Source organism: Panthera pardus, unplaced genomic scaffold (assembly GCF_024362965.1).
Source record: "Panthera pardus isolate Hobbes unplaced genomic scaffold, ASM2436296v1 HiC_scaffold_21, whole genome shotgun sequence".
Lineage (NCBI taxonomy): Eukaryota > Metazoa > Chordata > Mammalia > Carnivora > Felidae > Panthera > Panthera pardus.
Window position 1 is genome coordinate 1,655,603 of NW_026526777.1, and position 25,942 is coordinate 1,681,544.

Here is a 25,942-nt window from a genome sequence, read left to right on the forward strand (position 1 = left end):
CGGGTCACTCTCCACTAAAAAGTCAAAAAGAAACAACAAGAACAAAATCTGCCTGATTCCAACCAGAAAAGACCCTGAATAGCCAAAGCAATCTTGAAAAAGAAAACCAAAGCAGGAGGCGTCACAACCCCAGACTTCAAACTGTACTACAAAGCTGTCATCATCAAGACAGTATGGTACCGGCACAAAAACAGACACTCAGATCAATGGAACAGAAGAGAGAACCCAGAAACGTATGGCCAACTAATCTTTGAAAAAGCAGGAAAGAATATCCAATGGAATAAAGACAGTCTCTTCAGCAAGTGGTGCTGGGAAAACTGGACAGCGACATGCAGAAGAATGAACCTGGACCACTTCCTTAACACCAGACACAAAAATAAACTCAAAATGGATGAAAGCCCTCAATGTTAAGACAGGAGGAGAAAGCAGGCAAAAACCTATTTGACCTCAGCCGCAGCAACTTCTTAGTCAACACGTCTCCGGAGGCAAGGGAAACAAAAGCAAAAATGAACTACTGGGACCTCATCAAAAAGCTTCTGCACAGCGAAGGAAACAATCAGCAAAACTAAAAGGCAACCGACAGAATGGGAGAAGACATTTGTAAACAACACAGCAGATAAAGGGTTAGTATCCAAAATCTATAAAGAACTTATCAAACCAACACCCAAAAAAATAAATAATGCAGTGAAGAAATGGGCAAAAGACATGAATGGACACTTCTCCAAAGAAGACATCCAGACGGCCAACTGACACATGAAAAAATGCTCAACATCACTCGTCATCAGGGAAACACAAATCAAAACCACAATGAGATACCACCTTACACCTGTCAGAATGGCTCACATTAACAACTCAGGCAACAACAGATGTTGGTGAGGATGCGGACTGCTGGTGGGAATGCAAACTGGTGCAGCCACCCTGGAAAACAGCATGGAGGTTCCTCAAAAAACTAAAACTAGAACTACCCCACGACCCAGCAATTGCACTACCAGGTATTTATCCAAGGGATACAGGTGTGCTGTTTCGAAGGGACACATGCACCCCCATGTTTACAGCAGCACTGTCGACAACAGCCAAAGGATGGAAAGAGCCCAAATGTCCATCGATGGATGAATGGATAAAGAAGATGTGGTCTATATACACAATGGAGTATTACTCGGCAATCAAAAAGAATGAAATCTTGCCGTTTGCAGCTACGTGGATGGAACTGGAGGGTATTACGCTAAGTGGAATTAGTCAGAGAAAGACAAAAATTATATGACTTTCCTCATACAAGGACTTTAAGAGACAAAACAGATGAACATAAGGGAAGGGAAGCAAAAAGAATATAAAAACAGGGAGGGGGACAAAACAGAAGAGACTCATAAATATGGAGAACAGAGGGTTACTGGGAGGGGGGATGGGCTAAATGGGTAAGGGGCACTAAGGAATCTACTCCTGAAATCATCGTTGCACTACACGCTAACTAATTTGGATGTAAATTCAAAAAATAAAATTTAAAAAAAATCTGCCGGATTCCATCAAAAGAATGTGACATCATCTGCAATCACTATAGACTAAGACAACCTCTTACATCTAAATCTACAGAAGCTTATTGCACAGAATCAGGAATGATGCCCGATTTCCACTGTAGTACACAAAGAAAATCACCAGAGACAACTTCTGTAATGTTGATTTCACTAAATTAAAGCACTAAATTTTAGTACTGTTCTAGATTAAGGGTTGCAGTAGGGATTCTCATAGCACGACTGTATGTAGTCAACACTGTTTCTGTCTAGGCACTGCTCTGTGCCCACTTCTGGCCATACTATTACATCCGGGTAACTGCTTAGCCCACGCTCACCACTGCTAGGCACTGCCAACCCCAGGACCCAGGCTCACACGGGCTTCCATCACCACCAAGAGAGCGGGCCCGTGACCAAACAAGGCCAGTCTGGGTTGTGCCTGTGCGTTTTTCAGACTGAAGCCTGCAGGCAAGGGTCCCTCTGGTGTGGATGCAAAGCAAGAAGTGAACAGTGAGCTGATGACCGCCGTGCCAGCCTTACACATAAACAGGGCTGGGCACGGGACTGACCCATGAAAAGGAGTCAAGACGCTGGCTCCAGAGATGGAAGGAGCCACAATGGGGCCTCAAAGCCACTGCCGGTTCCCTTGATCTCCCCAAGTCCAGTTCCATCCGACGTGCACTTGGCACAGCGGCAGCTAGCGCTGTCACATGCATCACACAGGTCCCCGGCTGGCACAGCAGTCCTCCAGGGGGTCAGCGCACCCTCGGGCAGTCATATGTCAAATTATTTCTGCATTTAGGTTTCAGGGGACGATTCCTAGCATTCCAAAGATCCTGAAAAGGACTCTGAACCAGCACACCATGCAGAGTACCATCCACGGAGCTGTCATAGCGCCACAGGCTGACAGACGACACCGTACACGTGCCAAGCACAGCACAACATACAAACATGTCGAATCGCCATCTTGTACAACCTGGAACGAATGCAACCAGTGCGTCAACTATACTCAAAAGATTTTTTTAATTTTTTTTTAATGTTTTTATTTATTTTTGAAGGAGAGAGAGACAGAGCATGAGCAGGGGAGGAGCAGAGAGAGAGGGAGACACAGAATCCGAAGCAGGCTCCAGGCTCTAAGCTGTCAGCACAGAGCCCGATGTGGGGCTCAAACTCACAAACCGTGAGATCATGACCTGAGCCGAGGTCGGACGCTTAACCGACTGAGCCACCCAGGCGCCTCACAAAAGAAAAGATTCTTAACCTACAAAAAGGAGGGGACTTAAGTACTGATTTAAAATTGTGAGTCCAATAAAAAATTGAGTTCGGTTAAGCTTCGGACTAATGACAATTCGACCACAGAGGGGAGAGTGCACACAAACATGACCACTTACCCTCATTCCCCACGTCGTCGTTCATGAGCCCGCCCAGCCACACTTTCCAGTCCTCGTCGTCTGCTGTATTGGGGTCATACATGTCTGGCGTGATGTCTGGAGCCCGGAGTTCTGCCTCCAGCTGCCCCAGGGGAACGTCTTTTAGAGGCATCTTAGAGCGGGTTCGGAATGCAATGAGGCTATCATCCATGGGCTTGTCAACAAAGAAGGGATGACACGGGTCACTCAATGCCTAGTGCTTCCCAATTCTCCACACCTCCTCACACCTACACCTCATACCCCTGCAATGTTCTTCTTGGCTTCAATCACAAGGTCTCCTCTCTAAACAGGTTGGGTTTCTTATTCTTTGAAAAACGTTAAGGACAATGACATCAGCTTTAAAATAAACGTTAAAAAAAAAAATTTTTTTTTAACGTTTATTTATTTTTGAGAGAGAGAGAGACTGAGCATGAGCAGGGGAGGGGCAGAGAGAGAGGAAGATACAGAATCTGAAGCAGGCTCCAGGCTCCGAGCTGTCAGCACAGAGCCCGACACGGGGCTCGAACCCACGAACGGTGAGATAGTGACCTGAGCCGAAGTCGGACGCTCAACAGACTGAGCCACCCAGGCACCCCTAAAACCAACATTTTAGTGGTGGCTCAGTCGGTTGAGTGTCCGTCTGACTGCTGACGTCTGCTCAGGTCGTGATCCCACAGTTCCTGAGTTTGCGCCCGGCATCGGGCTCTGTGCTGACTGTGGAGCCTACTTGGGATTCTCTGTCTCCCTCTCTCTCTGCCCCTCCCCCACGCACACTCTCTCCCAAAATAAATAAATATAATACAATAAGATAAAATCAACATTTTAGGAACATCTGTAACAGCTTTACTAAGATATAATTTCCATACCATAGAATTCATCCTTCTGAAATGTGTACCTGAGTGGATTTCACTGCATTCATAGAGCTGTGGGACCGTCACCGGTATCTAATTCCGGAATACTTTCTTCGCCCCTAACGGAAACCCCAATCTGATTAGCAGTCACTCTCCCCTCTCCCCCGCTCCTGGTCCCTGACACCCATGATCTATTTTGTGTCTCTACATTGGCTCATGCGGGACACATCAAATAAATGGAATCATACACTATGTGGCCTTTTGTCTCTGGCTTCTTTGACTTAGCATAATATTTTCAAAGTTCACCTGTTTTGTAGTGTAAGTCAGGACAGCATTCCTTTTCATTGCACGATAGTGTCCCATTTACACTTTGGTGTATCCACACTGCAGGGAATGAAAATCTGCTGTTTCCACTTTGGGAAAGTTTATTATGAGTAACGCCACAATGAACGTTTGTGTACTCGCTTTTTACTTGGATGTAACGTTTTCAATTCTCCTGGAGTGGACTCTCTGGGCCACACAGTCACTATGTTTAATGTTCCGAGGAACCACCAAACCATTCCCCAAAGCGGCCGCACCATTTCACATTCCCACCAGCAACGTGTGCGGGTTCTCCACCTCTCCACATCCTTGCCAACACTTGCCACTGTCCATGCGTTCACCCTAGCCGTCCTGGTGGCTGTGAAGTGCTGTCTCATCCTTTTCATTCGCATTGCCCTAATGACTAATGATGTTGAGCACCTTTTCACATGTTGACTGGCCATCTGTAGGTCTTCTCTGGAGAACTATCTATTCTTATCCTTTGCTCATTTTTGGCTATTCTGGGTCCCTCGCATTTCCTTGTGAATTTCAGGATAAGCTTATCAATGTCTGCCCAAAAAGGAAAACGCAGCTGGGATGGGGATAGCGAGGATACTGAAGCTGTAGGTTAAGTCAGGAAGTTCTCACTGGATGACTGCAGCCGTCTAGTAACTCTTCTGTCTCCTCCCTTGCTCTCCCACCTTAGCCAAAGGAGAGTTTTTAATTCTTTTTAATGTTTATTTATTTTGAGAGAGTGCAGGTGCGCATGGGCATGCTGAGCGGGGGAGAGGTAGAGACAGAAAGAGAGAGAATCCCAAGCAGGCTACGCACTGTCGGTGCAGAGCCTGACGAGGGGCTCGATCTCATAAACCATGAGCTGAGTCAAAATCAGGAGTCGGACGCTCAACTGACAGCCACCCAGCAGACACCCGGATGCACAGCTCCTTCTAATTCAGATCTGGGCTCAAAGTCAACAATCCCAAGATCAAGAATCACATGCTCCACCGACTGAGCCAGCCAGGCACCCAGGGAGGCCTTTTCTGATCATGGTATGTGAAGTACTCTGATAGGCATTACCGTATTGCTTTGCTTTTACTTAGTTCTTACTTGAAATGATTTGTTTATGGTGTCTCTCTCTCTCTCCAATAAACTATAACCTAGAAGAGGAAAGAAAGACCTTTTCTGTCTTATACTGCTATTCCCCAACTTCCATCGTTCAGCAAGTATACGAATAAACGGTTACATAAAACACTACTGCCCTCTAAACACTATGCACTCACCCCCAAAGCAGTGTGATTAAATTAAATGACCCTTGCGGGGGTGTTCCATTCAATATTCTGTTTTTAAATTTTAGAACAGACATATTTTTCATTAACCTACAAGACTGGTGGAGAAAACCTAGAGCCCTAGAAAGAACTGGCTAACCGGTGGAATTCAGAAAGTCCTCAACTGACACCAACCACAGCAATGACTGTTTCCAGCAAGAAGCAGCAACGGATGCTTACTGGCAAAAAGATGTTTGGCTTCAAAGTATATCCCATAAGATACATATGAATTTAACAATGGAAAATAGGAACACTATCATGAAGAAATCAAGCAGACACCACCATGACCATGTGATCACACCTCACACAGCAGGTGTCACGTCCCTCCGGATACGATGCACTAGAAAGGACATAATCCCTTCTGTGCTGCTTGTGCCAAAAGCGTGTAACCTGAATGCAATGATGACGAAATATCAGAAAAATCTAAATTGAGAAATATTCTGTAAAATTACAGTCCACACAGTTCAAAATGTCAAGGTTATGAAAGACAAAGAAATGCTGAGAAACTGTTCTAGACTAAAGAAGACTACAAGGGGCACCCTGGCTGAGTCAGTCAAGGGAGCAAGTGACTCTTGACCTCAGGTCATGAGTTCGAGCTCCACACTAAGCACAGAGACTACTGTAAAATAAAATAGAATAGAATAAAAATAAAATAGAATACAACAAAAATAAAATAAGATAAAATGTAATACAATGCAATACAATGCAATAACAGCGTATGAGGTAAGACGCTGTATGTGTAATCCTGGACTGGGTCCCGCATCACGGGAACTTGCTTCTTTTGCTAGAAAGGACATTACTGGGACAACTGGTAAAAATCTAAAAGAGGACTTCACTAGATTAGATAATATTACTTCTTTTCATAACAGAATGTCCTATTTTAGAGAATACACATGCAAGTGTTTAGGAGAAAAAGAGCATTGTGACTGCAACATGAAGTGACTCAGGAAAGCAAGTATGCAGACAGAGAGAAAGCGGCAGGAGTGACAGCACAGCCACGGTAAAGGTCAGGACCCGGGGGCCGGCTGAAGGGGAGGCGTCCTGTGTTCCACAGTTTGAAATGCTCTGCATCACGTACCCACTCCTTCCCCAGGGGCTACAATTCTCCCAGTAAAGCGGCCTGAACCAGAGGATCAAAGGCCTGCAATTTCACAACTTCCCTTCTCCCTTCCCAACCCGAGCAACAGCTATGTGACCCCGTCCGACGTCACCAGTGACAGACCTCCACTGCTCACCTGGAAAGAGTCCATGCACACAGGACTGGAGGCCAGCTCCTCATCTACCGCGTGCAGCTTCTCCATGAAAGTGCTGTCCCTGCTCTGCTTGGGCTTTGGGGGAGGTGGGGGCCCCATGGGCACGACCTCAGCGCTGATGTGCCTAACGGCAGGTGTGGGGACTTTCTCAGCCTGAATGAAAGAGGCAACGATGTTAAAAAGTGAAAGGGAGGGAGGAGAAGAGAAAGAGTGGGAAGGAGAGAAAAGAAACAAAAGAGGTGGGCAGAGACGGGCACATCTTTCATATGTCAGTGATCTTTCCTTTGCCATGTAGACAGAGCTACATAAAAACAGATACACTGTCAAATATATTAATCTAATTAGGTTCCATCCTATTTCCAATGAAGCCAACAGGATGCTGCCTGGGTGATCAAAAGTGGAAAATCTAACAAAAATGGCTTTAGGACAACATTAGAAAAAAGACAAAGCTAGGAGAAAAGAAACCGCTAGTCACCCATATCTGGCTGCTCGGAGGACTCAGGAAAGCACCCCCCACCCCCAACACTGAGCTCCAGTTTTCCTCTCAACTGCTGGCTGACTTAAATAAAGGACTCTGAAATCTGAAAAGTTCTGACGAGGCACAGGCAACAGCACAATCAGCGGGACTGAGTGGCGTGTGCTCAAGGGGGACGGCTCAGCATCCCACGGACAGCCAGCCTGCGGCGCAGTCCCGTCCTCGTCTCTTGTGATCGGTGCCGACTCACCTCCGATAATACGCCGCCCTCCTCGTCCGTTTCAGTCACCTCGGAAGCCTGCCTCAATCTGGATTTCTTTGCCCCACGTGGGGATGAAGCGGTGCTTTCAACATCACTTTCCAATAAACTCTACAAGACAAACCCAGTTCGTGTTCACATTTCTGCCCCTACGTCATTCCACTGAGTCTGAAGTATCTCAAGAAAATGAATCAATTTAAAGTAAGAGAAAATAAACCTTAGACAGAAGTTTAATATTCGGAAGCTAATCAGATTGGTCTTCTCATTAAAATTACAAGACATTGGCTTAAAATCCTTTTACAAACAAGTCAAAGAATGCACTAAGAAACAATATTACACAGCAATGAGAACGAACAAACTGTGGCTGTAAGCAACCGTATAGAAGAATCACAAAGGGTCAGCGATGAAACAAAAAAACAAAAAAGCCAGACATGGGGGAGTACATGTAAGTTTAGAAGCAGCACGCACAGCGCTGCCCACTTAGGCAACAGAACCACAGAGAAAGAGGACACGGGTACGCTGGTGGGGCTGCATTTAAGGACTCTGGAGAACTCTCGTGAGGACTGGCTTTATAATTATTTAAGCTGTATTTAAAAATTTTTATTCTGGGGGCGCCTGGGTGGCTCAGTTGGTTGAGCGTCTGACTTCGGCTCAGGTCATGATCTCGCGGTCCGTGAGTTCGAGCCCCGCGTCAGGCTCTGTGCTGACAGCTCAGAGCCGGGAGCCTGTTTCAGATTCTGTGTCTCCCTCTCTGACCCTCCCCCGTTCATGCTCTGTCGCTCTCTGTCTCAAAAATAAATAAATGTTAAAAAAGAATTAAAAAAAAAAATTTTTTTTCTGTGCACAGTTCTATACGTTAGATGTGTGTTCTATTTCATAAGACACGAAAACATTAAGGGAGTAGTAGGAAGAAGAGAAAATGCCCCGTAGTCTTGGATTTATGCAAAGAAATGAGCAGAAAAAAGAAACGTGCCTCGTTCCTCTCTACAGAACAGGCGACAACACTAAGGAGGCCTTACTGGGTCTCGTTTCTTCTCCATTAGCAGCTAACACTCAAGGGGGGAGCCACTGACCTCTTCAGCCGTCTCGTCCTCCTCTTCTTCATCTGGCTGGTACTCCTCATCTGAGGAGTCATCCTCTTCGAGGTGAATATCCACAAACTGAGGGGGCTGCGTTAGCACAAATTATAGAAAGAAATGAAGTTACAGGAAACACAAATCATACGTGTTTGGAAAATAAGAGGAAGAAAGCAGAGCAGGAAAGAAATAAATCCTAACAGCACAATGAGCAGCTATAGCAAGTAACAACAGGCAGCGGGTAAAGAGATTCCTAGCGTGAGAGTCAAACCTAAGAGGAGTGGAAAGGAAAAAAAACAAAGATCGAATTAAAACAAGAAGACAGATCCCCCAAAAATTAAATAGAAAGGAAGTACTTAGATTTCAAAACTGATGAAGTCTTTCTGGAAAAAAGAATTACCTCTTCCAAGTTTACCTTAATTTCATTGGCCTTCTTAATTGGTGAAATATTCCATGTTGGAATTACCTACCAACAAAGAATATAAATAATTACGTTCTCTTCACCGAAATAGACGGCTTTTCAATTTTACCTCCTCTTCACCATCACAAAGAGCCATCCATGTACCTAACATGTAGGTGTAGGGATCAAGGAATATTAATTATCTCCAAGGGTATCCTCTCAACTGTTGTCAGAGCTTATCAGATGAAAAGGAGAGAAGAATCTATTTCAATCTAGCATCTCTGCCTTAACCCTAGTGAGACTTTATTAACTGTAAGGGGAAAAAGTGTCTGTCTTGCCTACTTTATTTACTTATATATTTTAAATAAACTCTACCCCCCACTGCGGGGCTCAAACTCACGAACCTGAGATCAAGAGTCACATGCTCTTCCAGCTGAGCCAGCCAGGGACCCCTGACTTTATATCACAACTTGGGTTCACACGGATTAATGAATTTGAAAACTATCTGTGAGGCACCTGGGTGGCTCAGTAGGTTGACGGACTTTGGCTCAGGTCATGATCTCACTGTTCACAAATTCAAAAGCCACATTGAGCTCTGTGCTGACAGGTCAGAGCCCGGAGCCTGCTTCGGATTCTGGGTCTCCCTCTTTCTCTCTACCCCTCCCCCACTCATTGTCTGTCTGTCTGTCTCTCTCTCTCTCTGAAAAATAAACATTAAAAAAAAACTACTTGTAAACTATAATAATACACATACCTAATATACTAAAGGTGACAGTAGCCTTTTTGACATCAGTATTTTTTTTAATCAATCACATAAATCCAATGTAAATGTGCCTCCCAAGAGCCAGCCATGACCAGTTCTTTTGGAAGGATTTAGGGGTAAAGTATCAAATTGTCCTCAACTTATTTTCAAATAGTACAGGAAAAAAACAAGAGATAGATATAAAGATATAAAGTAAAATATGGCAAAATTTTACAGTTAAATCTAGATGGAATCTAAATTTCCTATAAAATTATTTTAACTTCTTGTATGTTTTAAAATAACAGAGTTGGAGTGAAACGTTTTTAAAGAATTTTTTTAAGGCTCTTACATGCTGCTGACAAAAAATGTCCCTGGAGTGTATAATTTCTTGAGCATTTAAGGTGACCCAGTGAAAATCGGGTTATTGAGCACAACCCAAGAGGCACTGGGTTCTATCTCCACAAGGAGCCTCAGCCTCTCCACATCTCCTCAGCCCTGCCATGTCCCAGCCCCTTCCCTTGCTCTGTTGAACTAGGCCCAGTATAGGGTAAAGGGAATGATGTGATTCTGGTCCACACTCCTTCCCGGGTGTGTTTCTAAACCAATCAGGTTCCCTACTGCCAAATCCATCCAAAAAGGCAGGGCGAGGCAGCATCCGGAAGTGTGCTGGAGTCCTGGAGTCCGTCTATTTAAGCATTAAGAAGCAGGAAACTTGGACTTCAGTCCTTGCTGTCCCACATACACTAACATCTTGGGCTGTCCAACTTATCTATTCTTATTCACGGTTGGTAAACACAACCCAGAGCCTGCTTTGGATCTCTGTTTCCAAATCAAATATGGAATTACTTTCAATTATACTTTGTATGCCAGGCAGACTTCACAGAACTCCCGTCTCACTGATGGCTGCTTTCATCAGAGCTACCACAGGCTCATGTGTGATTACTTCCCGGAGAAATGAAATTTCACTATATGCAACTGGGGTTAGCTGATGAGACAAAACCATACAATGGCTGTCAAAAACAAGCCAATGCAATCCTTGGCTGCATTAAGAGAAATACGGTACCTGAAACACGGAGGGGATAACCTAACTTTAATCCATACTAGTTAAACAACATCTGCAGCAGGAGACTCCACGCATACTTTTAAAAGGACACGGACAAAGTAGGCACATGCAGAAGAAAAGGATCAGATTAGTGTATGTACTCAAAGCCTTCTCACGTGAAGACCAATAAAAAACTGAGAGACATTTAGCAAGAAAAGAATATTACAAAACGACATCCTAGTTTTCTTCTACTAGAGGGAAGGTCACGTGGACTTATTTCTTCTATACAGCTGCAAAGAACAGAACCGGAAAAAAGACAAGAACACCAATACGCATCATGAGTCCTCAAGGCAAATCTGCCCTACACTGGAGAGAAAGTGGACCGCCTCAGGACTATCGCCCGCCTGTCACAGGTGCTGAGCACACACTGGACTTGTTGAGTAGGATTTAAATGGGTCCCAGCATCTGCGCCAGAATACTCCAGAAGTCTTCAAATGGCTCTCATCTCTCAGTGTGCAAAACAGCCAGCTGCTGTTTCCCATAATGCATGTTCCCAGGCCCTACATCCAGCTCCCTGTTCCGGGTCTGAGGCGAGCCAAGGAATACACATTTTTCATTAGCACTCCTGAGGGACCCCATGCCAAGGCGACACTGATGCAAGTGCTCCCTGGAACATACTTGGAAAAATGCTATAACGCCCCATATAACGTGAATAGGAAAACTGACCCTGCTCACGCTTTCAACCGTGCTAAATGGTTATCTACCCAGCACTTCCAAAAAGCAAGACCTCCGCATCAACTAGAATAAACTTTGATATTGATTCCGCATGTTGTCTCTATTTCTCTTTCGCAAGTATTTCAGGATGTAAACCCAGACCATAGTAAATCCTTCCTATATGTTTTTCCCCTGCAAATAACCTGTAATTAGATTTTATTTACCAAACTAAATAAAGAAAAAAAAAAAAAACAGAACACCCACCACTCCTTTTTCCACCACTTCCTTCAGTTTAGAGCGTGTCATTTTGGGCTCCTGAGGCAGGGAAAATGAGAAGAAAACAGTCAATAAAAATCATCACGTGTACCTGGGGTTTTGAGATGCTACCCTCTGCCCCCAACCACCAAGCTATTTACACAGTCCCAAGTAACATCCTACGCGCAGCCCCGTTACATAGCTCAGTTCCCTGACATTAAAGGGTAACAGTCAACTACTCACAAACATGGGCATATCTTCCGTCTCACTGATGGCTGCTTTCATCATAGCTACCACATGTTCATTTGTGATTACTTCCTGGAGAAAGATGAAATTTCACTTTATGCAACAAAGATGTGTAATCTAGACAACGCTCAGTCCTCTGTAACTCCGCTAGAGTGGACACATGTCCACTGCATGTGGACACGGAATGGACAGATGAGAGCCAGAAACTGAAACGGCTTCAGACCGGGGTAAAGCCAGTTCTGGACAGAAGCACACAGTTCAAACTGTAATAAAGCAGCAAACAGATGGATCCCATTGGCAGCTACCAAGAGCATGAATGAGATTCCGAAATAACGGACTACGTGCTTCAGAGAAGCAGTAACAAGCAACGAAGGTTTTGTAAATGGCCGTGTTGATACATATCAAAGAACAGTATCAGCAAATGTGCCCAGTAAACCGCTAACCTGGCATCTTTTCAGATCTATCAACCCACCAAAGAGCAAGTCCGCTGTGAACATTATCATCTCTGAGTCTGCCAACCACGAGGACAACCCACCAAGTCAGTGGAGGAAGCAGAGGAACAGTTTACCTTCCCAGTTAAGGTCTTTCTACATGTGTGTTCAGATTTCTAATGCGTGCTGAGCGCAATGAGAAAGCGTGTTGGGAGGGAAAAAGTTTTTTGGCGCACGCACCTCACAAAATCACCAATTCCCATACTAAGAACCAAGAATTCCCTGAGTGTTTCACGTGCTCTCCAAGAGGCGTTTCCATCGCGTTCCTTACTCACGTGGAGGATGTTGCGCACGTTGACCGCGGTCAGGTTGTGCTGCTTGGCGCCGTCCTCCAGCGTGCGGTCCAGCACGTCGTCCAGCTTCAGGTCGCAAGCCCAAGTGCCTTCTTCTTGACCCCTTCCATCTCGTTTCCTCTTGGTACCCTTTTTCTTTTTTCGCCTTTTCTCACTTTCTTCATTGCCTTGCTCTTCTGCAGATAAACCGAGAACACCATCAGAATCTCCGAAACCACCGCTCCCAGAACTTAACCCAAGAAGCCAATCGTAAATGAAAAACCAGCTGCCAGCTCACTGGCCTTGGAAATCAAAGAAGCCTACAATATGGCGACAGTGACGGTGGAGTGGGGAGAACCGTCATAGCGATAACACCCGGTATTTGCTCAACATCTGTCAGGTATTCTGCTGCACACTATGCGTATTTATTTAGTCCTCCTAACAACCACGGGAGGCAAGGACTATCATCTCTCCCACTGTACAGACGAAGAAACTGAGACAGATTACGAAACTGTCCCAAGAGCTAGTAATGACAGGGCCATGCTCTGAAACCACGTTCTCTAGCCCTGGAACCCACAGTCTTAATTCCTGCTCTGCACTGCCCAGATAGTACACCAGACACCCTGGCTTTGTGTTTCAGTTCTGGGCAACCTCGGCCAGAGTCTCATTTTCTTTCTTCTGCGAATATAGACATCTGCCTCACAGGGATGCCACCAGATTAAGTGAGATAACTATATCGAAGTGCTTCATAACCATTGGAATGTTATATGATGTAATTTAACATCATTATTAGACTCCTCCATCTAGAAAGAAAAAAAACAAGGAGCAAACAATAAAAAATTCACTCTGAGCTCTACAAGAAAAGGGGGGAAGCATCAGAGTTGTCTCCATTCTACAAGAAGGGAGCATATATACAACCAGACAAAGGGAAAATCTTCCTGATTATTAGAATCTGTTAAGTCTTGAAACAGACTATCACGTAATCCCAAAACGAAGTTCTCATCCGTCCGACGTTCTTGGCCTGCTGCCCTCTGCGAACACGTATCAGAGAGGACTCACATGAAGAGGACCTTCTCTGTTTAAAAGGATTTTGTGACCTTCAACCACAGCCTGGCAATATTTGCATCGCGAAAAATTATTAGCGATTTGTGAACACACACCAAGAATCTGATCATTGTGTATGACTCCCAACCCAGTAATTCTTATTCTTAAGGAAATAATTAGATCTGCACAGACTAATCATCACACTGTTCATTTCAACATTATTTTTCTTCTTCCCTGAAGTTCATTTATTTGAGAGTGAGAGACAGAGCACACACACAGGGAAGGGGCAGATAGAGAGGGAGAGAGAGAATCCCAAGCGGGCTCCATGCTGCCCGGCGTAGAGGCAGACGCAGGCTCGAACCCAGAAACCGCAAGATCATGACCCGAGCTGAGATCAAGAGTCAGACACCCAACCAACCGAGCCACCCATGTGTCCCAACATTAATTATTTTAGCAAAAAGATGGAAAGCACCTAAACATCCAATATTACAGGAGTGGTTAAATGAACAATGGTACATTCATACACTGGACTGTAACTGAGTCATCAAAAATTGTCTTTTTTAAGCAATTGTGGAGGGAGGAGACAGGTAAAAATGTATTTTTTTTTTTTAACGTTTAGAGAAAAAGAGAACACGCGCGCGCAGGTGTGGGGGAAGGACAGAAAGAAAGGGAGACGGAGAATCCCAAGCAGGCTCTGTGCTGACACCAGAGAGCCTGACATGGGGCTCGATCTCATGAACCGTGAGCTGGAGTTGATCACTTAACCGACTGAGCCACCTAGGCGCCCTAAAAATAAACATTTTTAAAAACCTTAAAAAAAAAAAAAAAAAGAGCTCTCAGTGAAATGGAAATTGTTCTGATAATGATTTTTAAGTGAAAAAAAAAAGAAAAGGTAGAATTCGAACACGAGCGTCTTCCAGTCGCGACACCTAAACCGAATGTGCTGCTTCAAGATGTGCTGCAAAAGGAACAGAAAACCTCAGCAAGTGTCTGAAGAGTGATGAAGCTCTTGGCTGACGCTTTTTTGAGAAAGCAACAAAGGGAGAACTACACCGCCCAACACACGACAAAACCCCCCAAAGGCCTCCGTACCCACATCTTTCCCCCAAGTCTCTCTTACCTCACCGGTTCTCCACGAATCCCAGAACTCCTCTCTCTCGAGTCTCCTGGATGCCCTCTCTCTGCGCCCCACCCTTCCTCCCCATCCTCTCTCATGCGGACCGGCTGGGCCCGGTCCGGCCCGGTCGTGGTACTGCCATCTGCCCTTGCCTCCTCATCGTCCCTGGGCTGCAGCTAACAACGACCCAGCAGTTGCAGAACAAAGATTTCTGAGACCCGAAGAAGCTCTATTCCGCCTTCCAATCCTATCCTACCATGTTATTAGTAACACTGTCAATTGCAAAGCTGATCCGGGGGGGAAAAGTTTCAAAGAAATGACAGAAGTTCAAACTATTAATACTATACTAGAAGCAACAAAGTTTGTTAACTGAGACATCACCAAAAAATGAAACCTTTATAAAATTTACACGTACAAAATGTAATCAGAATTCACTAAAATGAAGGCCAGAAAAGGAAACAGATAATGGAAGCAGCTAAATTTTATAGAATTTTATATAGTTAGTTGATGAGGAACCAAACTATCCTTTAAAAGAGAGCTTCTCAAGGCACCTGGGGGGCTCAGTCAGTTGGGTGTGTGACTCTTGATTTTGGCTCAGGTCATGATCTCACAGTTCATGGGTTGGAGCCCATCGGGCTGGCTCCGTGCTGACGGTGCGGAGCCTACTTGGGATTCTCTCTCTCCCTCTGTCTCTGCCCCTCCCCTGCCGTGCGCTCTCGCTCTCTCTCAAAATAAACTAAAAAAAGAGCTTCTCGGGAACCTGGGTGGCTCAGTTGGTTAAGCATTCATTCAACTCTTGATTTTGGCTCAGGTCATGATCTCACAGTTCGGGGGATCAAGCCCCACATTGGACTGTGCCCTGACAGCATGGAGCCTGCTTGGTATTCTCTCTCTCTCTCTCTCTCTCTCTCTCTCTCTCTGCCCCTCCCCCACTCTTGAGCACACTCTCTCTCAAAATAAATAAACATTAAAAAAAAAAAAAGAATGGGGGTGCCTGGATGGCTCAGTCAGTTAAGTGTCTAACTCTTGATTTCAGTTCAGGTCATGACCTCGAGGCCCGTGACTTTCTAAGACTCACATCCGGCTCTGTGCTGACAGTGCAGAGCCTACTTGAGATTCTGTCTCTCCTCTTCTCTCTGCCCCTCCCCACCCCTCTCAAAATAAATAAACTTAAAAAAAAAAAAAAAAAGAACGTACCCATCATGTCAAATGTTACGAAATTTCTAAACTTTCACTCTCAGTTTCCATAAATTACTTTGTTTCAAACTAGTTCTCAAACTTGGCCCTGGTTCTCAGACCACACTTTGAGTAGCACTGTCTTAGGATATACGCTGGAAAACATTTATCCCCGCTAGAAATAAAATAAAAACTGAAATACCAAAATAATTTAAATGAAGAAAAATAAAAATAACAAATGAATTGTGGTGAAAGTTTATCATGAAATTGATTTTTTACAATGTTTATTTTTAAGAAAGAGAGTGAGTGAGCTCGGGAGCCGGGAGGGTTGTTGCGGGGGGCGAGGATCCTAAGCAGGCTCCACGCTGACAGCACAGAGCCCACAGAGCCCGATGTGGAGCTCAAACTCACCAACTGTGAGACCATGACCTTCCCAAAGTCGGACGCTTAACCAACTGAGCCACCCAGGTGCCCCATCATAAAATTTAAATGCAAGTATTTTTTCATGGAAAAATCATTAGAGTTAGCATAATTACATTTAGAATATAAACACGGAATCAAAGTGGAGTTAAACCATCTCAGTGTCTAAATTACATTACGCATACATATCTCTCCTCTGATTTCTGATTGTAATGCTGAGTTTTTATTATGGAATGTATGTCTGTAAGGAAAATCTAATACACTCAAATTCCAAAACACTACACAGTCAATCCAAAAAAGAACAGATAGTTCAACTATTTGCTATTCTGTTTTAAAACTAATCCTTTATCTTCTAAAATACTGGGATACCACGGACTCTATGAATTCTAAAGAGTTGAAATTTAAAATTAGAAAAAGGAGGGGCGCCTGGGTGGCTCGGTCGGTTAAGCGTCCGACTTCGGCTCAGGTCATGATCTCACGGTCCGTGGGTTCGAGCCCCGCGTCGGGCTCTGTGCTGACAGCTCAGAGCCTGGAGCCTGTTTCAGATTCTGTGTCTCCCTCTCTCTCTCTGCCCCTCCCCTGTTCATGCTCTGTCTCTCTCTGTCTCAAAAGTAAATAAAGGTTAAAAAAAAATTTTTTTTTAATAAAAATAAAAAAATAAAATTAGAAAAAGGAAGCCCCCTTTTTTTTTTGGCTTCCAAAGACCAGACTGGAAAAGATAAAGAAGAAAATCTAATTTTTCCTTCCATGAGATAGAAGATGGCTAAAAACAAGCCATTCCCTGAAAAATAGATCCAATGATGTAACCAATAAGTTGAAAGTAAAATACACTATAAGTGTACTGGAAAGTGGATGAAGTCAGTAAAAATATAGGTGGGTTCTGTAATATCACCAAAATTGCCATGATGTATGAAAACAGTTGCTTAAGAACCTTGTCAAAAACACACCCAGGGGGCGCCTGGGTGGCGCAGTCGGTTAAGCGTCCGACTTCAGCCAGGTCACGATCTCGCGGTCCGTGAGTTCGAGCCCCGCGTCAGGCTCTGGGCTGATGGCTCGGAGCCTGGGGCCTGTTTCCGATTCTGTGTCTCCCTCTCTCTCTGCCCCTCCCCCGTTCATGCTCTGTCTCTCTCTGTCCCAAAAATAAATAAAAAACGTTGAAAAAAAAAAAAATTTAAAAAAATAAAAAAAAACACACCCAGGACCTCTGATTCTGGCCACAACTATGTTTTCTTTTTTTAACACAGGAAACCTTCCCACCAAAAACAACTGTAAAACTATGTAAAACTACAATTTACCCTCAGACAACACAAGTTTGAACTGTTCACATCCACTTATATGTGGATTTTTTTTCAATAAATACAGTATAGGCGTGCCTGGGTGGCTCAGTTGGTTAAGCATCCAACTTCGGCTCAGGTCATGTTCGTGAGTTTGAGCCCCATGTCGGGCCCTGTGCTGACAACTCAGAGCCTAGAGCCTGGAGCCTGCTATGGATTCTGTGTCTCCATCTCTCTCTCTACCCCTCCCCTCCCTCTCAAAAATGAGTAAACATTAAATATATGTATATAAATGATCCCAGATAAAAACAAAGAAAAGAATTTCAGGATGAATCAAAGCACAAGACAGGTTAGCTCTATGATCAATATAAATGAATACTGACTGGCTAACATAGTAACAATAACATCTTAGGGGTTTAAAACTTATGAAGAAGTAAAACATAACATCAATAGCACAAAAGGCAGGAATAGATATATGTAGTGAAATGGCTATAAAATTCCTGTATTGTTTTGAAAGTGGTAAAAGCACACATTTAAGGTACAATGTAATAATTTCAAAGATGTATATGTTGGGGCACTTGCCTGGCTCAGTTGGTAGAGGATGTGACTCTTGATCTCAGGGTCATGAGTTCAAGCCCCACAGTGGGCATATAGCTCACTTTAAAAAAAAAGAAAAAAAAGTTTTGGGGCACATGAGTGGCTCAGTTGGTTAAGTGTCTGACTCTTGGTTTTAGCACAGGTCATGATCTCATGGTTCATAAATTTGAGCCTCACATCTCCCTCTGCCCTGACAATGTGGAACCTGCTTGGGCTTCTCTCTCTGCCCTCTCTCTCTGCCCCTCCCCCACTTGCACTGTCTCTCAAAATAAACTTTTTTTTTTTTTTTTTCAACGTCTTTTATTTATTTTTTTTGGGACAGAGACAGAGCATGAACGGGGGAGGGGCAGAGAGAGAGGGAGACACAGAATCGGAAACAGGCTCCAGGCTCCGAGCCATCAGCCCAGAGCCTGACGCGGGGCTCGAACTCACGGACCGCGAGATCGTGACCTGGCTGAAGTCGGACGCTTAACCGACTGCGCCACCCAGGCGCCCCAGTCTCAAAATAAACTTTTAAAAAATTTTTTTAAATTTAAAAACATAAAAGCACATCAAATCTTGGACTACTTTTAAATTTTTTTTTTCAATGTTTTTTATTTATTTTTGGGACAGAGAGAGACAGAGCATGAACGGGGGAGGGGCAGAGAGAGAGGGAGACACAGAATCGGAAACAGGCTCCAGGCTCCGAGCCATCAGCCCAGAGCCTGACGCGGGGCTCGAACTCACGCACCGCGAGATCATGACCTGGCTGAAGTCGGATGCTTAACCGACTGCGCCACCCAGGCGCCCCTTGGACTACTTTTAAAAATAAAAAGATGCATATTGTTAATCTATAGAGTAACATGTGCAAGAAAAAAGAATATAAAACTAAAGAACTAATAACGAAGAAAAATAAAAGTACTTGGTTAATCAAAAGAAGGAAAGAAGAAACAAAAAAAAACAGAGGAAAATAGAAAATTCAACTTACGTTACGTTAAATATAAACTCAACTTATGTATAACGTTAAATATAGTAATACATTAAACATAAACTCAAGTTACATTAAATATAAAAAAAATATATGAGCTAATTAAAAAGCAAAAATGTTCGGACTAAGTTTTTTTAAAAAAGACTAGGCTACACATAGGAGAAACATTTAAAAACATTTTTTAATACATTTATTTATTTTTGAGAGACAGAGAACAATTCAGGGAGGGACAGAGAGAGAATGAGACACAGAATCTGAATGAAGCAGGCTCTAGGCTCCGAGCTGTCAGCACAGAGCCCAATGCAGGGCTCGAACCCACAAACCGTGAGATCGTGACCTGAGCCGAGATCAAGAGTCAGATACCCTTAATCGACTGAGCCACCCAGGCACCCTTAGGAGAAACATTTTAAAAATAAAGGCACAAAAAAGGTTGAAAGCAAAAGAATATAAATACTATATACCACGTATACACGAATATCACAAAGAAAACTTTAAGGCAAGAATATAAAAAGGAACATTTCATACTAATTGAGTTAATTCAACAGGAAGACAAAACAATTCTAAATTGGTATGCATCTGATAATAGAGCTTAAATATATAAAATAAAAGTTGACAGGGAAAAAAAGGATAAAGCCACAATCATATTTGGAGATTTTGACAAATGTCATTCAGTAACTAATACAACAGTAGACAAAGAAATCAGTAAGGACATAAGAGATCTGAACAATATAAATAATAAACTTGAACTTACAGACATATGTAGAACACAATACTTGATCTAAATGACAAGTGTCTAAATGACACCCACAAAATACATTATTTTTATGGGCACATAAAACAGACCATATGCTCACTAAGTCTCAACAATTTTCAAAGGTCAGGAATCATACGGAATATACTCTCTGACCACAGTGGAATTAGCTAGAAATAAATAAAGAAGTTTAACTGGAAAGATCCTCAAATATTTGGAAAGTAAGCAATGTATCTCTAAATAATCCATAAATCAAAGAAAAAATCATAAAGGAAATTAGAAATATTTTAAGATGAATGAAAGCAAAAATATGACATATCATAGCTTGCAGAACGCAGCGAAAGCAATGCTTCAAGGGAAAGTTACAACTGTGCATGTATATATTAGAAAACAAGTGAAAATCTTATAAGAGGCTAGAAAAGAACAAATCAAATAAGGTAAATTTCAGGAAGGAAATAATGAACAGAAACCAATAAAACAGAAAACATAAATAGAATTTAAAAAAAAAGAAAGCCTGGGGCGCCTGGGTGGCTCAGTCGGTTAAGCGTCCGACTTCGGCTCAGGTCACGAACTCGTGGTCCGTGGGTTCGAGCCCCGCGTCAGGCTCTGGGCTGATGGCTCAGAGCCTGGAGCCTGCTTCCGATTCTGTGTCTCCCTCTCTCTCTGCCCCTCCCCCGTTCATGCTCTGTCTCTCTCTGTCTCAAAAATAAATAAACGTTAAAAAAATAAAAAATAAAAAATAAAATAAAATAAAAAATAAAAAAATAAAAGCCAAAAGGTGGTTCTTTGAAAAGATTAATAAAATTGATAAACCTCAAGCCAAACTTACCAACAAAAAAAATCAGACTTCTCAACAAAAAGTTTCCAACCAGAAATAAAGAGGACAGGGGTGCCTGGGTGGCTCAGTCAGTTAAGCACCCAACTTCAGCTCAGGTCCTTATCTCATGGTTCATGAGTTCTAGCCCCTCGTTGGTCTCTGTTCTAACAGTGCAGAGCCTGCTTGGGATTCCCTCTCTCTCCTTCTCCCTCTGCCCTTCCCCAACTCACTTACTCACTCTCTCTCTCTTTCTCTCTCTCTCTCAAAATAAATAAATAAACCTAAAAAAATCTTAAAGATACCCCAAAATAGAGGCACTTGGCTGGCTCAGTTTGGTGGAGTGTGCAACTCTTAATCTGAGGGTCATGGAGTTCAATCCCTGTTGGGTATGGAGATTAGTTAAAAACTAAAACCAAAAAAAAAAAAAAAAAAAAAAAAAAAAAATCCCAAAATAAGCCTTTTATAAACAACTTTACATCAAAATATTTGACAATTTAGAGAAAACATACAAATTCCTCGAAAAACACAACTGACCAAAACTGACAGAAACAGGAAATCTGAATAGTCCTAAAATTATTAAAGAATTTACTCCATAATTTAAAATCCTTTTGACAAAGAGAACTCCAAGCCTAGGTAACTTCTTGGTGAAGTCTTACAAAATTTTGAGAAATAAATAATAGCCTTACATAAACTCTTCCAGAGAGTGGACAATGATGGGAAACTTCCCAATTCATTTTATTATTTTTTTTAATGTATGTTTATTTTTGAGAGAGACAAAGTCAGAATGCGAGTGGGTTAGAGGCAGAGAGAGAGGGGGAGACACAGAATCCGAAGCAGGCTCCAGGCTCTGAGCTGACAGCACAGAGCCCGACACGGGGCTCGAACTCACGAGCTATGAGATCATAACCTGAGGTGAAGTCGGATGCTCAACCAACTGAGCCACCCAGGTACCCCCCAATTTATTTTATAAGGCCAGTTACCAAACACCAACACATGAAAAAGACATTATAAGAAAATTAAAGCCAGTACCTCTCATAAATAAAGACACAAAACCTTGAATTATATTATCAGGAAATGGGTCCGGCAGCTCATGGAAAGTCTGATACGTCATGACCAAATAGGTTCATCCCAGAAACGCCAGTTTGCTCTAACACTCAAAACCCAATCACATTTGTCATTAGGTACATGCACCTAAACACAGAGTTTTAAAATATGTAGAGCAGGGGCACTTGGCTGGCCCCATCAGTGGAGCACACAACTCTTGATCTCAGGGTCATGAGTTTGAGCCCCACGTGGGGTATAAAGATTATTTAAGGGGCACCCGGGTGACTGAGTCTGTTAAGCATCTAACTCAGTTTCGGCTCAAGTCATGATCTCACAGTTTGTCAGTTAAAGCCCCACAATGGGCTGTGTGCTAACAGCTACAGAGCATGCTTGGGATTCTCTGTCTCCCTCTCTTTATCTTCCTCCCCTCACTCTTTCTCTCAAAATAAGTAAATATTAAAAAAAAATAATAAACAAAACCTTTTAAAATGAATAAAAGTATATAGAGCTAGGGGCGCCTGGGTGGCTCAGTCGGTTGAGCAACCGACTTCGGCTCAGGTCATGATCTCACGGTCCGTGAGTTCGAGCCCCGCATCAGGCTCTGTGCTGACAGCTCAGAGCCTGGAGCCTGTTTCAGATTCTGTGTCTCCCTCTCTCTCTGACCCTCCTCCGTTCATGCTCTGTCTCCATCTCAAAAATAAATAAACGTTAAAAAAAAAAAAATTAAAAAAAAAAAGAAATAAAACTACACACTTCTGAATAATCTGTGGGTCAAAGAAGACATCCCAAAGGAAATTAGAAAATATTGTCAACTGAAGTCCATGAAATATAACATATCAAACAAAATTTGCGGGGCACAGCTAACACAAGTGTTTAACAGGAAAGTGACACATTAAGTACTATTAAAAAATAAGAAAAGTCTCAAATCAGTGATCTAAGCTTCCACTTTAAGAAAACCAGAAAAAGACCAAATTAAACCCAAAGCAAGAAGAAAGCAGACAAAAATCAATGAAATAGAAAACAGAAAAATAGAGAAGTTAATGAAATCAAAATCTTGTCCTTTGAATTCAAAGATGAATACTGAAAACCTTCTAGCCAGAGTGGTTAAGACAGAGTGGTTAAGAAAAAGACACAAATCACCAGTATCAAGAATAAAAGAACAGACACCGCTGCAGACCCTACAGATAATAGAAAGATAACAAAGGAATATTATGAAAACACTTATGCCAATAAATGTGACAAGGTAGACGAAACAGACAAATACCTTGAAAGATACCAACTGTAGGGACACCTGGGTGGCTGTCAATTAAACATCCAACTTTGGCTCAGGTCATGATCTCACAGTTCGTGGGTTCAAGCCCCATGCACTCTGCATTAGCGGCACAGAGCCTACCAGGGGATTTTCTCTCTCTCTCTCTCTCTCTCTCTCTCTCTCTTTCTCTATCTCTGGCTCAGGTCATGATCTCACAGTTCGTGGGTTCAAGCCCCATGCACTCTGCATTAGCGGCACAGAGCCTACCAGGGGATTTTCTCTCTCTCTCTCTCTCTCTCTCTCTCTCTTTCTCTATCTCTGGCTCAGGTCATGATCTCACAGTTCGTGGGTTCGAGCCCCATGCACTCTGCATTAGCGGCACAGAGCCTACCAGGGGATTTTCTCTCTCTCTCTCTCTCTCTCTCTCTCAATCTCTCTGCCCCTCACCAGCTCATGCGTATGTACTCTCTCTTTCAAAATAAAAAAATAAATATTAATAAAAAGGAAGAAGTAATACCAATTCACACACGCTCTTCCAAAAACAAAAGCACAAAAAGGGAACACTTCCCAACTCAGCATGACCCCAATATCAAACCATACAAAGACAGTACAAGAAAACTATCGACCACAGATACAAAAATCTTTAAAATACTAGCAAATCAAATCCAGCAATATATAAAAAGGGTAATATATCATGGCCAAAAGGTGTGGCTTACTCCAGAAATGCAAAATTGCTTTCAAATTTGAAAATCAATCAATATAATTCACTATATCAACAGATCAAAAGCAAAAACAAAACAAAAGACAATCTCAATAGAGGCAGAGAAAGCTTTTCACAAAATCTAACATCAATTCACCATAAAAACTCTCAGCAACTAGGAACAGTAGAGAACTTCCTCAACCCAATACACCACAGCTATAAACCAGCTTCAGCTCCACGGTGAAAGACGGAACGTGCTTCCCGGAGACCAGGAACACAGGAAAGACGACCCCTCTCGCCACTTCCCCTCAGGGTTGTACACAGTAAAGGGGGACTGACAAATGGAAAGGAAGAGAAAGAGGGAGGGAGATATAAAGGGAAGAAGAGGAAGAAAGAGAAATGAAGGTAAAAAAAAAAAAAAACCCTTGTTCTCAGATGACATAATTATCTCTGTAAGAAATTGTTAAAGAATCTATAAAGTAAGGGTGCCTGGGTGACTCAGTCCATTAAGCGGCCGACTCAATTTCAGTTCAGGTCACGATCTCACTGCACTGTGAGCGCAGGGCCTGCTTGGGATTCTCTCTCTCCCTCTCTCTCAAAACAAATAAACTCTTCCAAAACAAAAAAGAATGGGGGCACCTGGGTGGCTCAGTTGGTTAAGCATCTGATTTCGGCTCAGGTCACATTCTCTCTCGGTTCGTGGGTTCGAGCCCCATGTCGGGCTCTGTGCTGACCGCTCAGAACCTAGAGCCTGCTTCCAATTCTACGTCTCCCCCTCTGTCTGTCCCTCCTCCGCTTGCACTCTTTCTCTCAAAAATAAATAAACGTTAAAAAATAATAATAAAATAAAAACAAAAAAGAATCTATAAAGTATATACAGCTAATAAATGAATTTATAGCAAAATCACAAGATATACTGATATACCCAAGCCTACTCTATCTGTATGTTGGCAACAAACTAGAAGTTGAAAAGAAAAACTGACATAAGCATAAAAAAAAAAAATGCATGTTTCATAAATCTAAAATATAAGTGAAAAATGTATATGGTAAAAACTACAAAATATTGCTGAGAGAAATTTTTAAACGTCTAAATAAATATATGTATCTTGCTACGGATTAGTAGACTCAGTACTGTTAAGATGACAACTTTCTTCCCAAATTGCACAGATTCATTTCCAATCAGTATTTCAGCAAGTATTTTTGAAGAAAATAACAACCCAATTCTCAAATTTACATGGAAATGCAAATGACCTAGAATAGCTCAATAACCTTGTTTTAAAAAGGCGGTGTGGGGGGGGGTGCACCTGGGTGGTTCAGTCAGTTAAGCATACAACTTCCATTCAGGTCATAATCATGTGGTTCATGAGTTCGAGCCCCACGTCGGGCTCTGTACTGACAGCTCAGAGCCTGGAGCCTGCTTCAGATTCTGTGTCTCTCTCTTTCTGCCTCTCCCCGGCTTGTGCGCACGCATTCTCTCTCTCTCTCTCTCAAAAATAACATTAAAAATAATAAAAAATAAAAATAAAAAGGACAAAGTGAAGATTCATACTACCCGACCTCGACACTCCCTGTGAAGTTATACTGATCGAGCCTGTGTGGTGTTGGTGAAAGGTTAGACACACAGATCAGTGGGACAGAACAGAGTCCAGAAAAGTCCACACTAATATGGCCAAGTGATTTTTTTACATAGGTGCAAAGGTAACTTATTTTTTCTTAATTTTTTAAATGTTTTTTTTTATTTATTTTTGAGAGAGACACAGAGTGTGAATGGGGGAGGGGCAGAGAGAGAGGGAGACACAGAATCTGAAGCAGGCTCCAGGCTCCAGGCTCCAAGCTGTCAGCACAGAGCCCAACGCAGGGCTCAAACTCATGAACTGCAAGATCATGATCTGAGCCAAAGTCGGACGACAAACTGACTGAGCCACCCAGGTGCCCTATGTGCAAAGGTAATTAAATGGAGAAAAAATATTTTCCAAAAATAGTGCTGAAATAAGTGAACATCCACATGCAAGAGAGTCTCAAACATACCTCACACATGATGGTACAAAAATTAACTCAACATGGTTCATACACCTAAATGTAATACGTAAAACCATACAACTTGCAGAAAAGAAACTCTGTGACCTCAGTTTGGGCAGAGTTCCTTTTCTTTTTTAAATCATTTTTTT

At 42.8% G+C, this 25,942-nt stretch overlaps 1 protein-coding gene across 8 annotated transcripts in view; it reads right to left on the reverse strand.

The window, feature by feature from the left end:
• The window catches only part of GON4L (gon-4 like), a 74,684-nt gene that overhangs the window by 34,534 nt on the left and 14,208 nt on the right, over nt 1–25,942 (reverse strand). For 7 of the 8 annotated variants that reach the window (XM_019431271.2, XM_019431272.2, XM_019431275.2 and 4 more), the window contains 8 exons: nt 12,619–12,812; nt 11,850–11,924; nt 11,616–11,666; nt 8,869–8,919; nt 8,451–8,546; nt 7,369–7,488; nt 6,626–6,796; nt 2,897–3,089 (listed from right to left, as the gene is read on the reverse strand). In XM_019431271.2, the coding sequence (XP_019286816.2) occupies nt 2,897–3,089; nt 6,626–6,796; nt 7,369–7,488; nt 8,451–8,546; nt 8,869–8,919; nt 11,616–11,666; nt 11,850–11,924; nt 12,619–12,812 (951 nt within the window). The remainder of the gene's footprint in view (nt 1–2,896; nt 3,090–6,625; nt 6,797–7,368; nt 7,489–8,450; nt 8,547–8,868; nt 8,920–11,615; nt 11,667–11,849; nt 11,925–12,618; nt 12,813–25,942) is intronic. The other variant, XM_053908773.1, reaches the window with a different exon arrangement.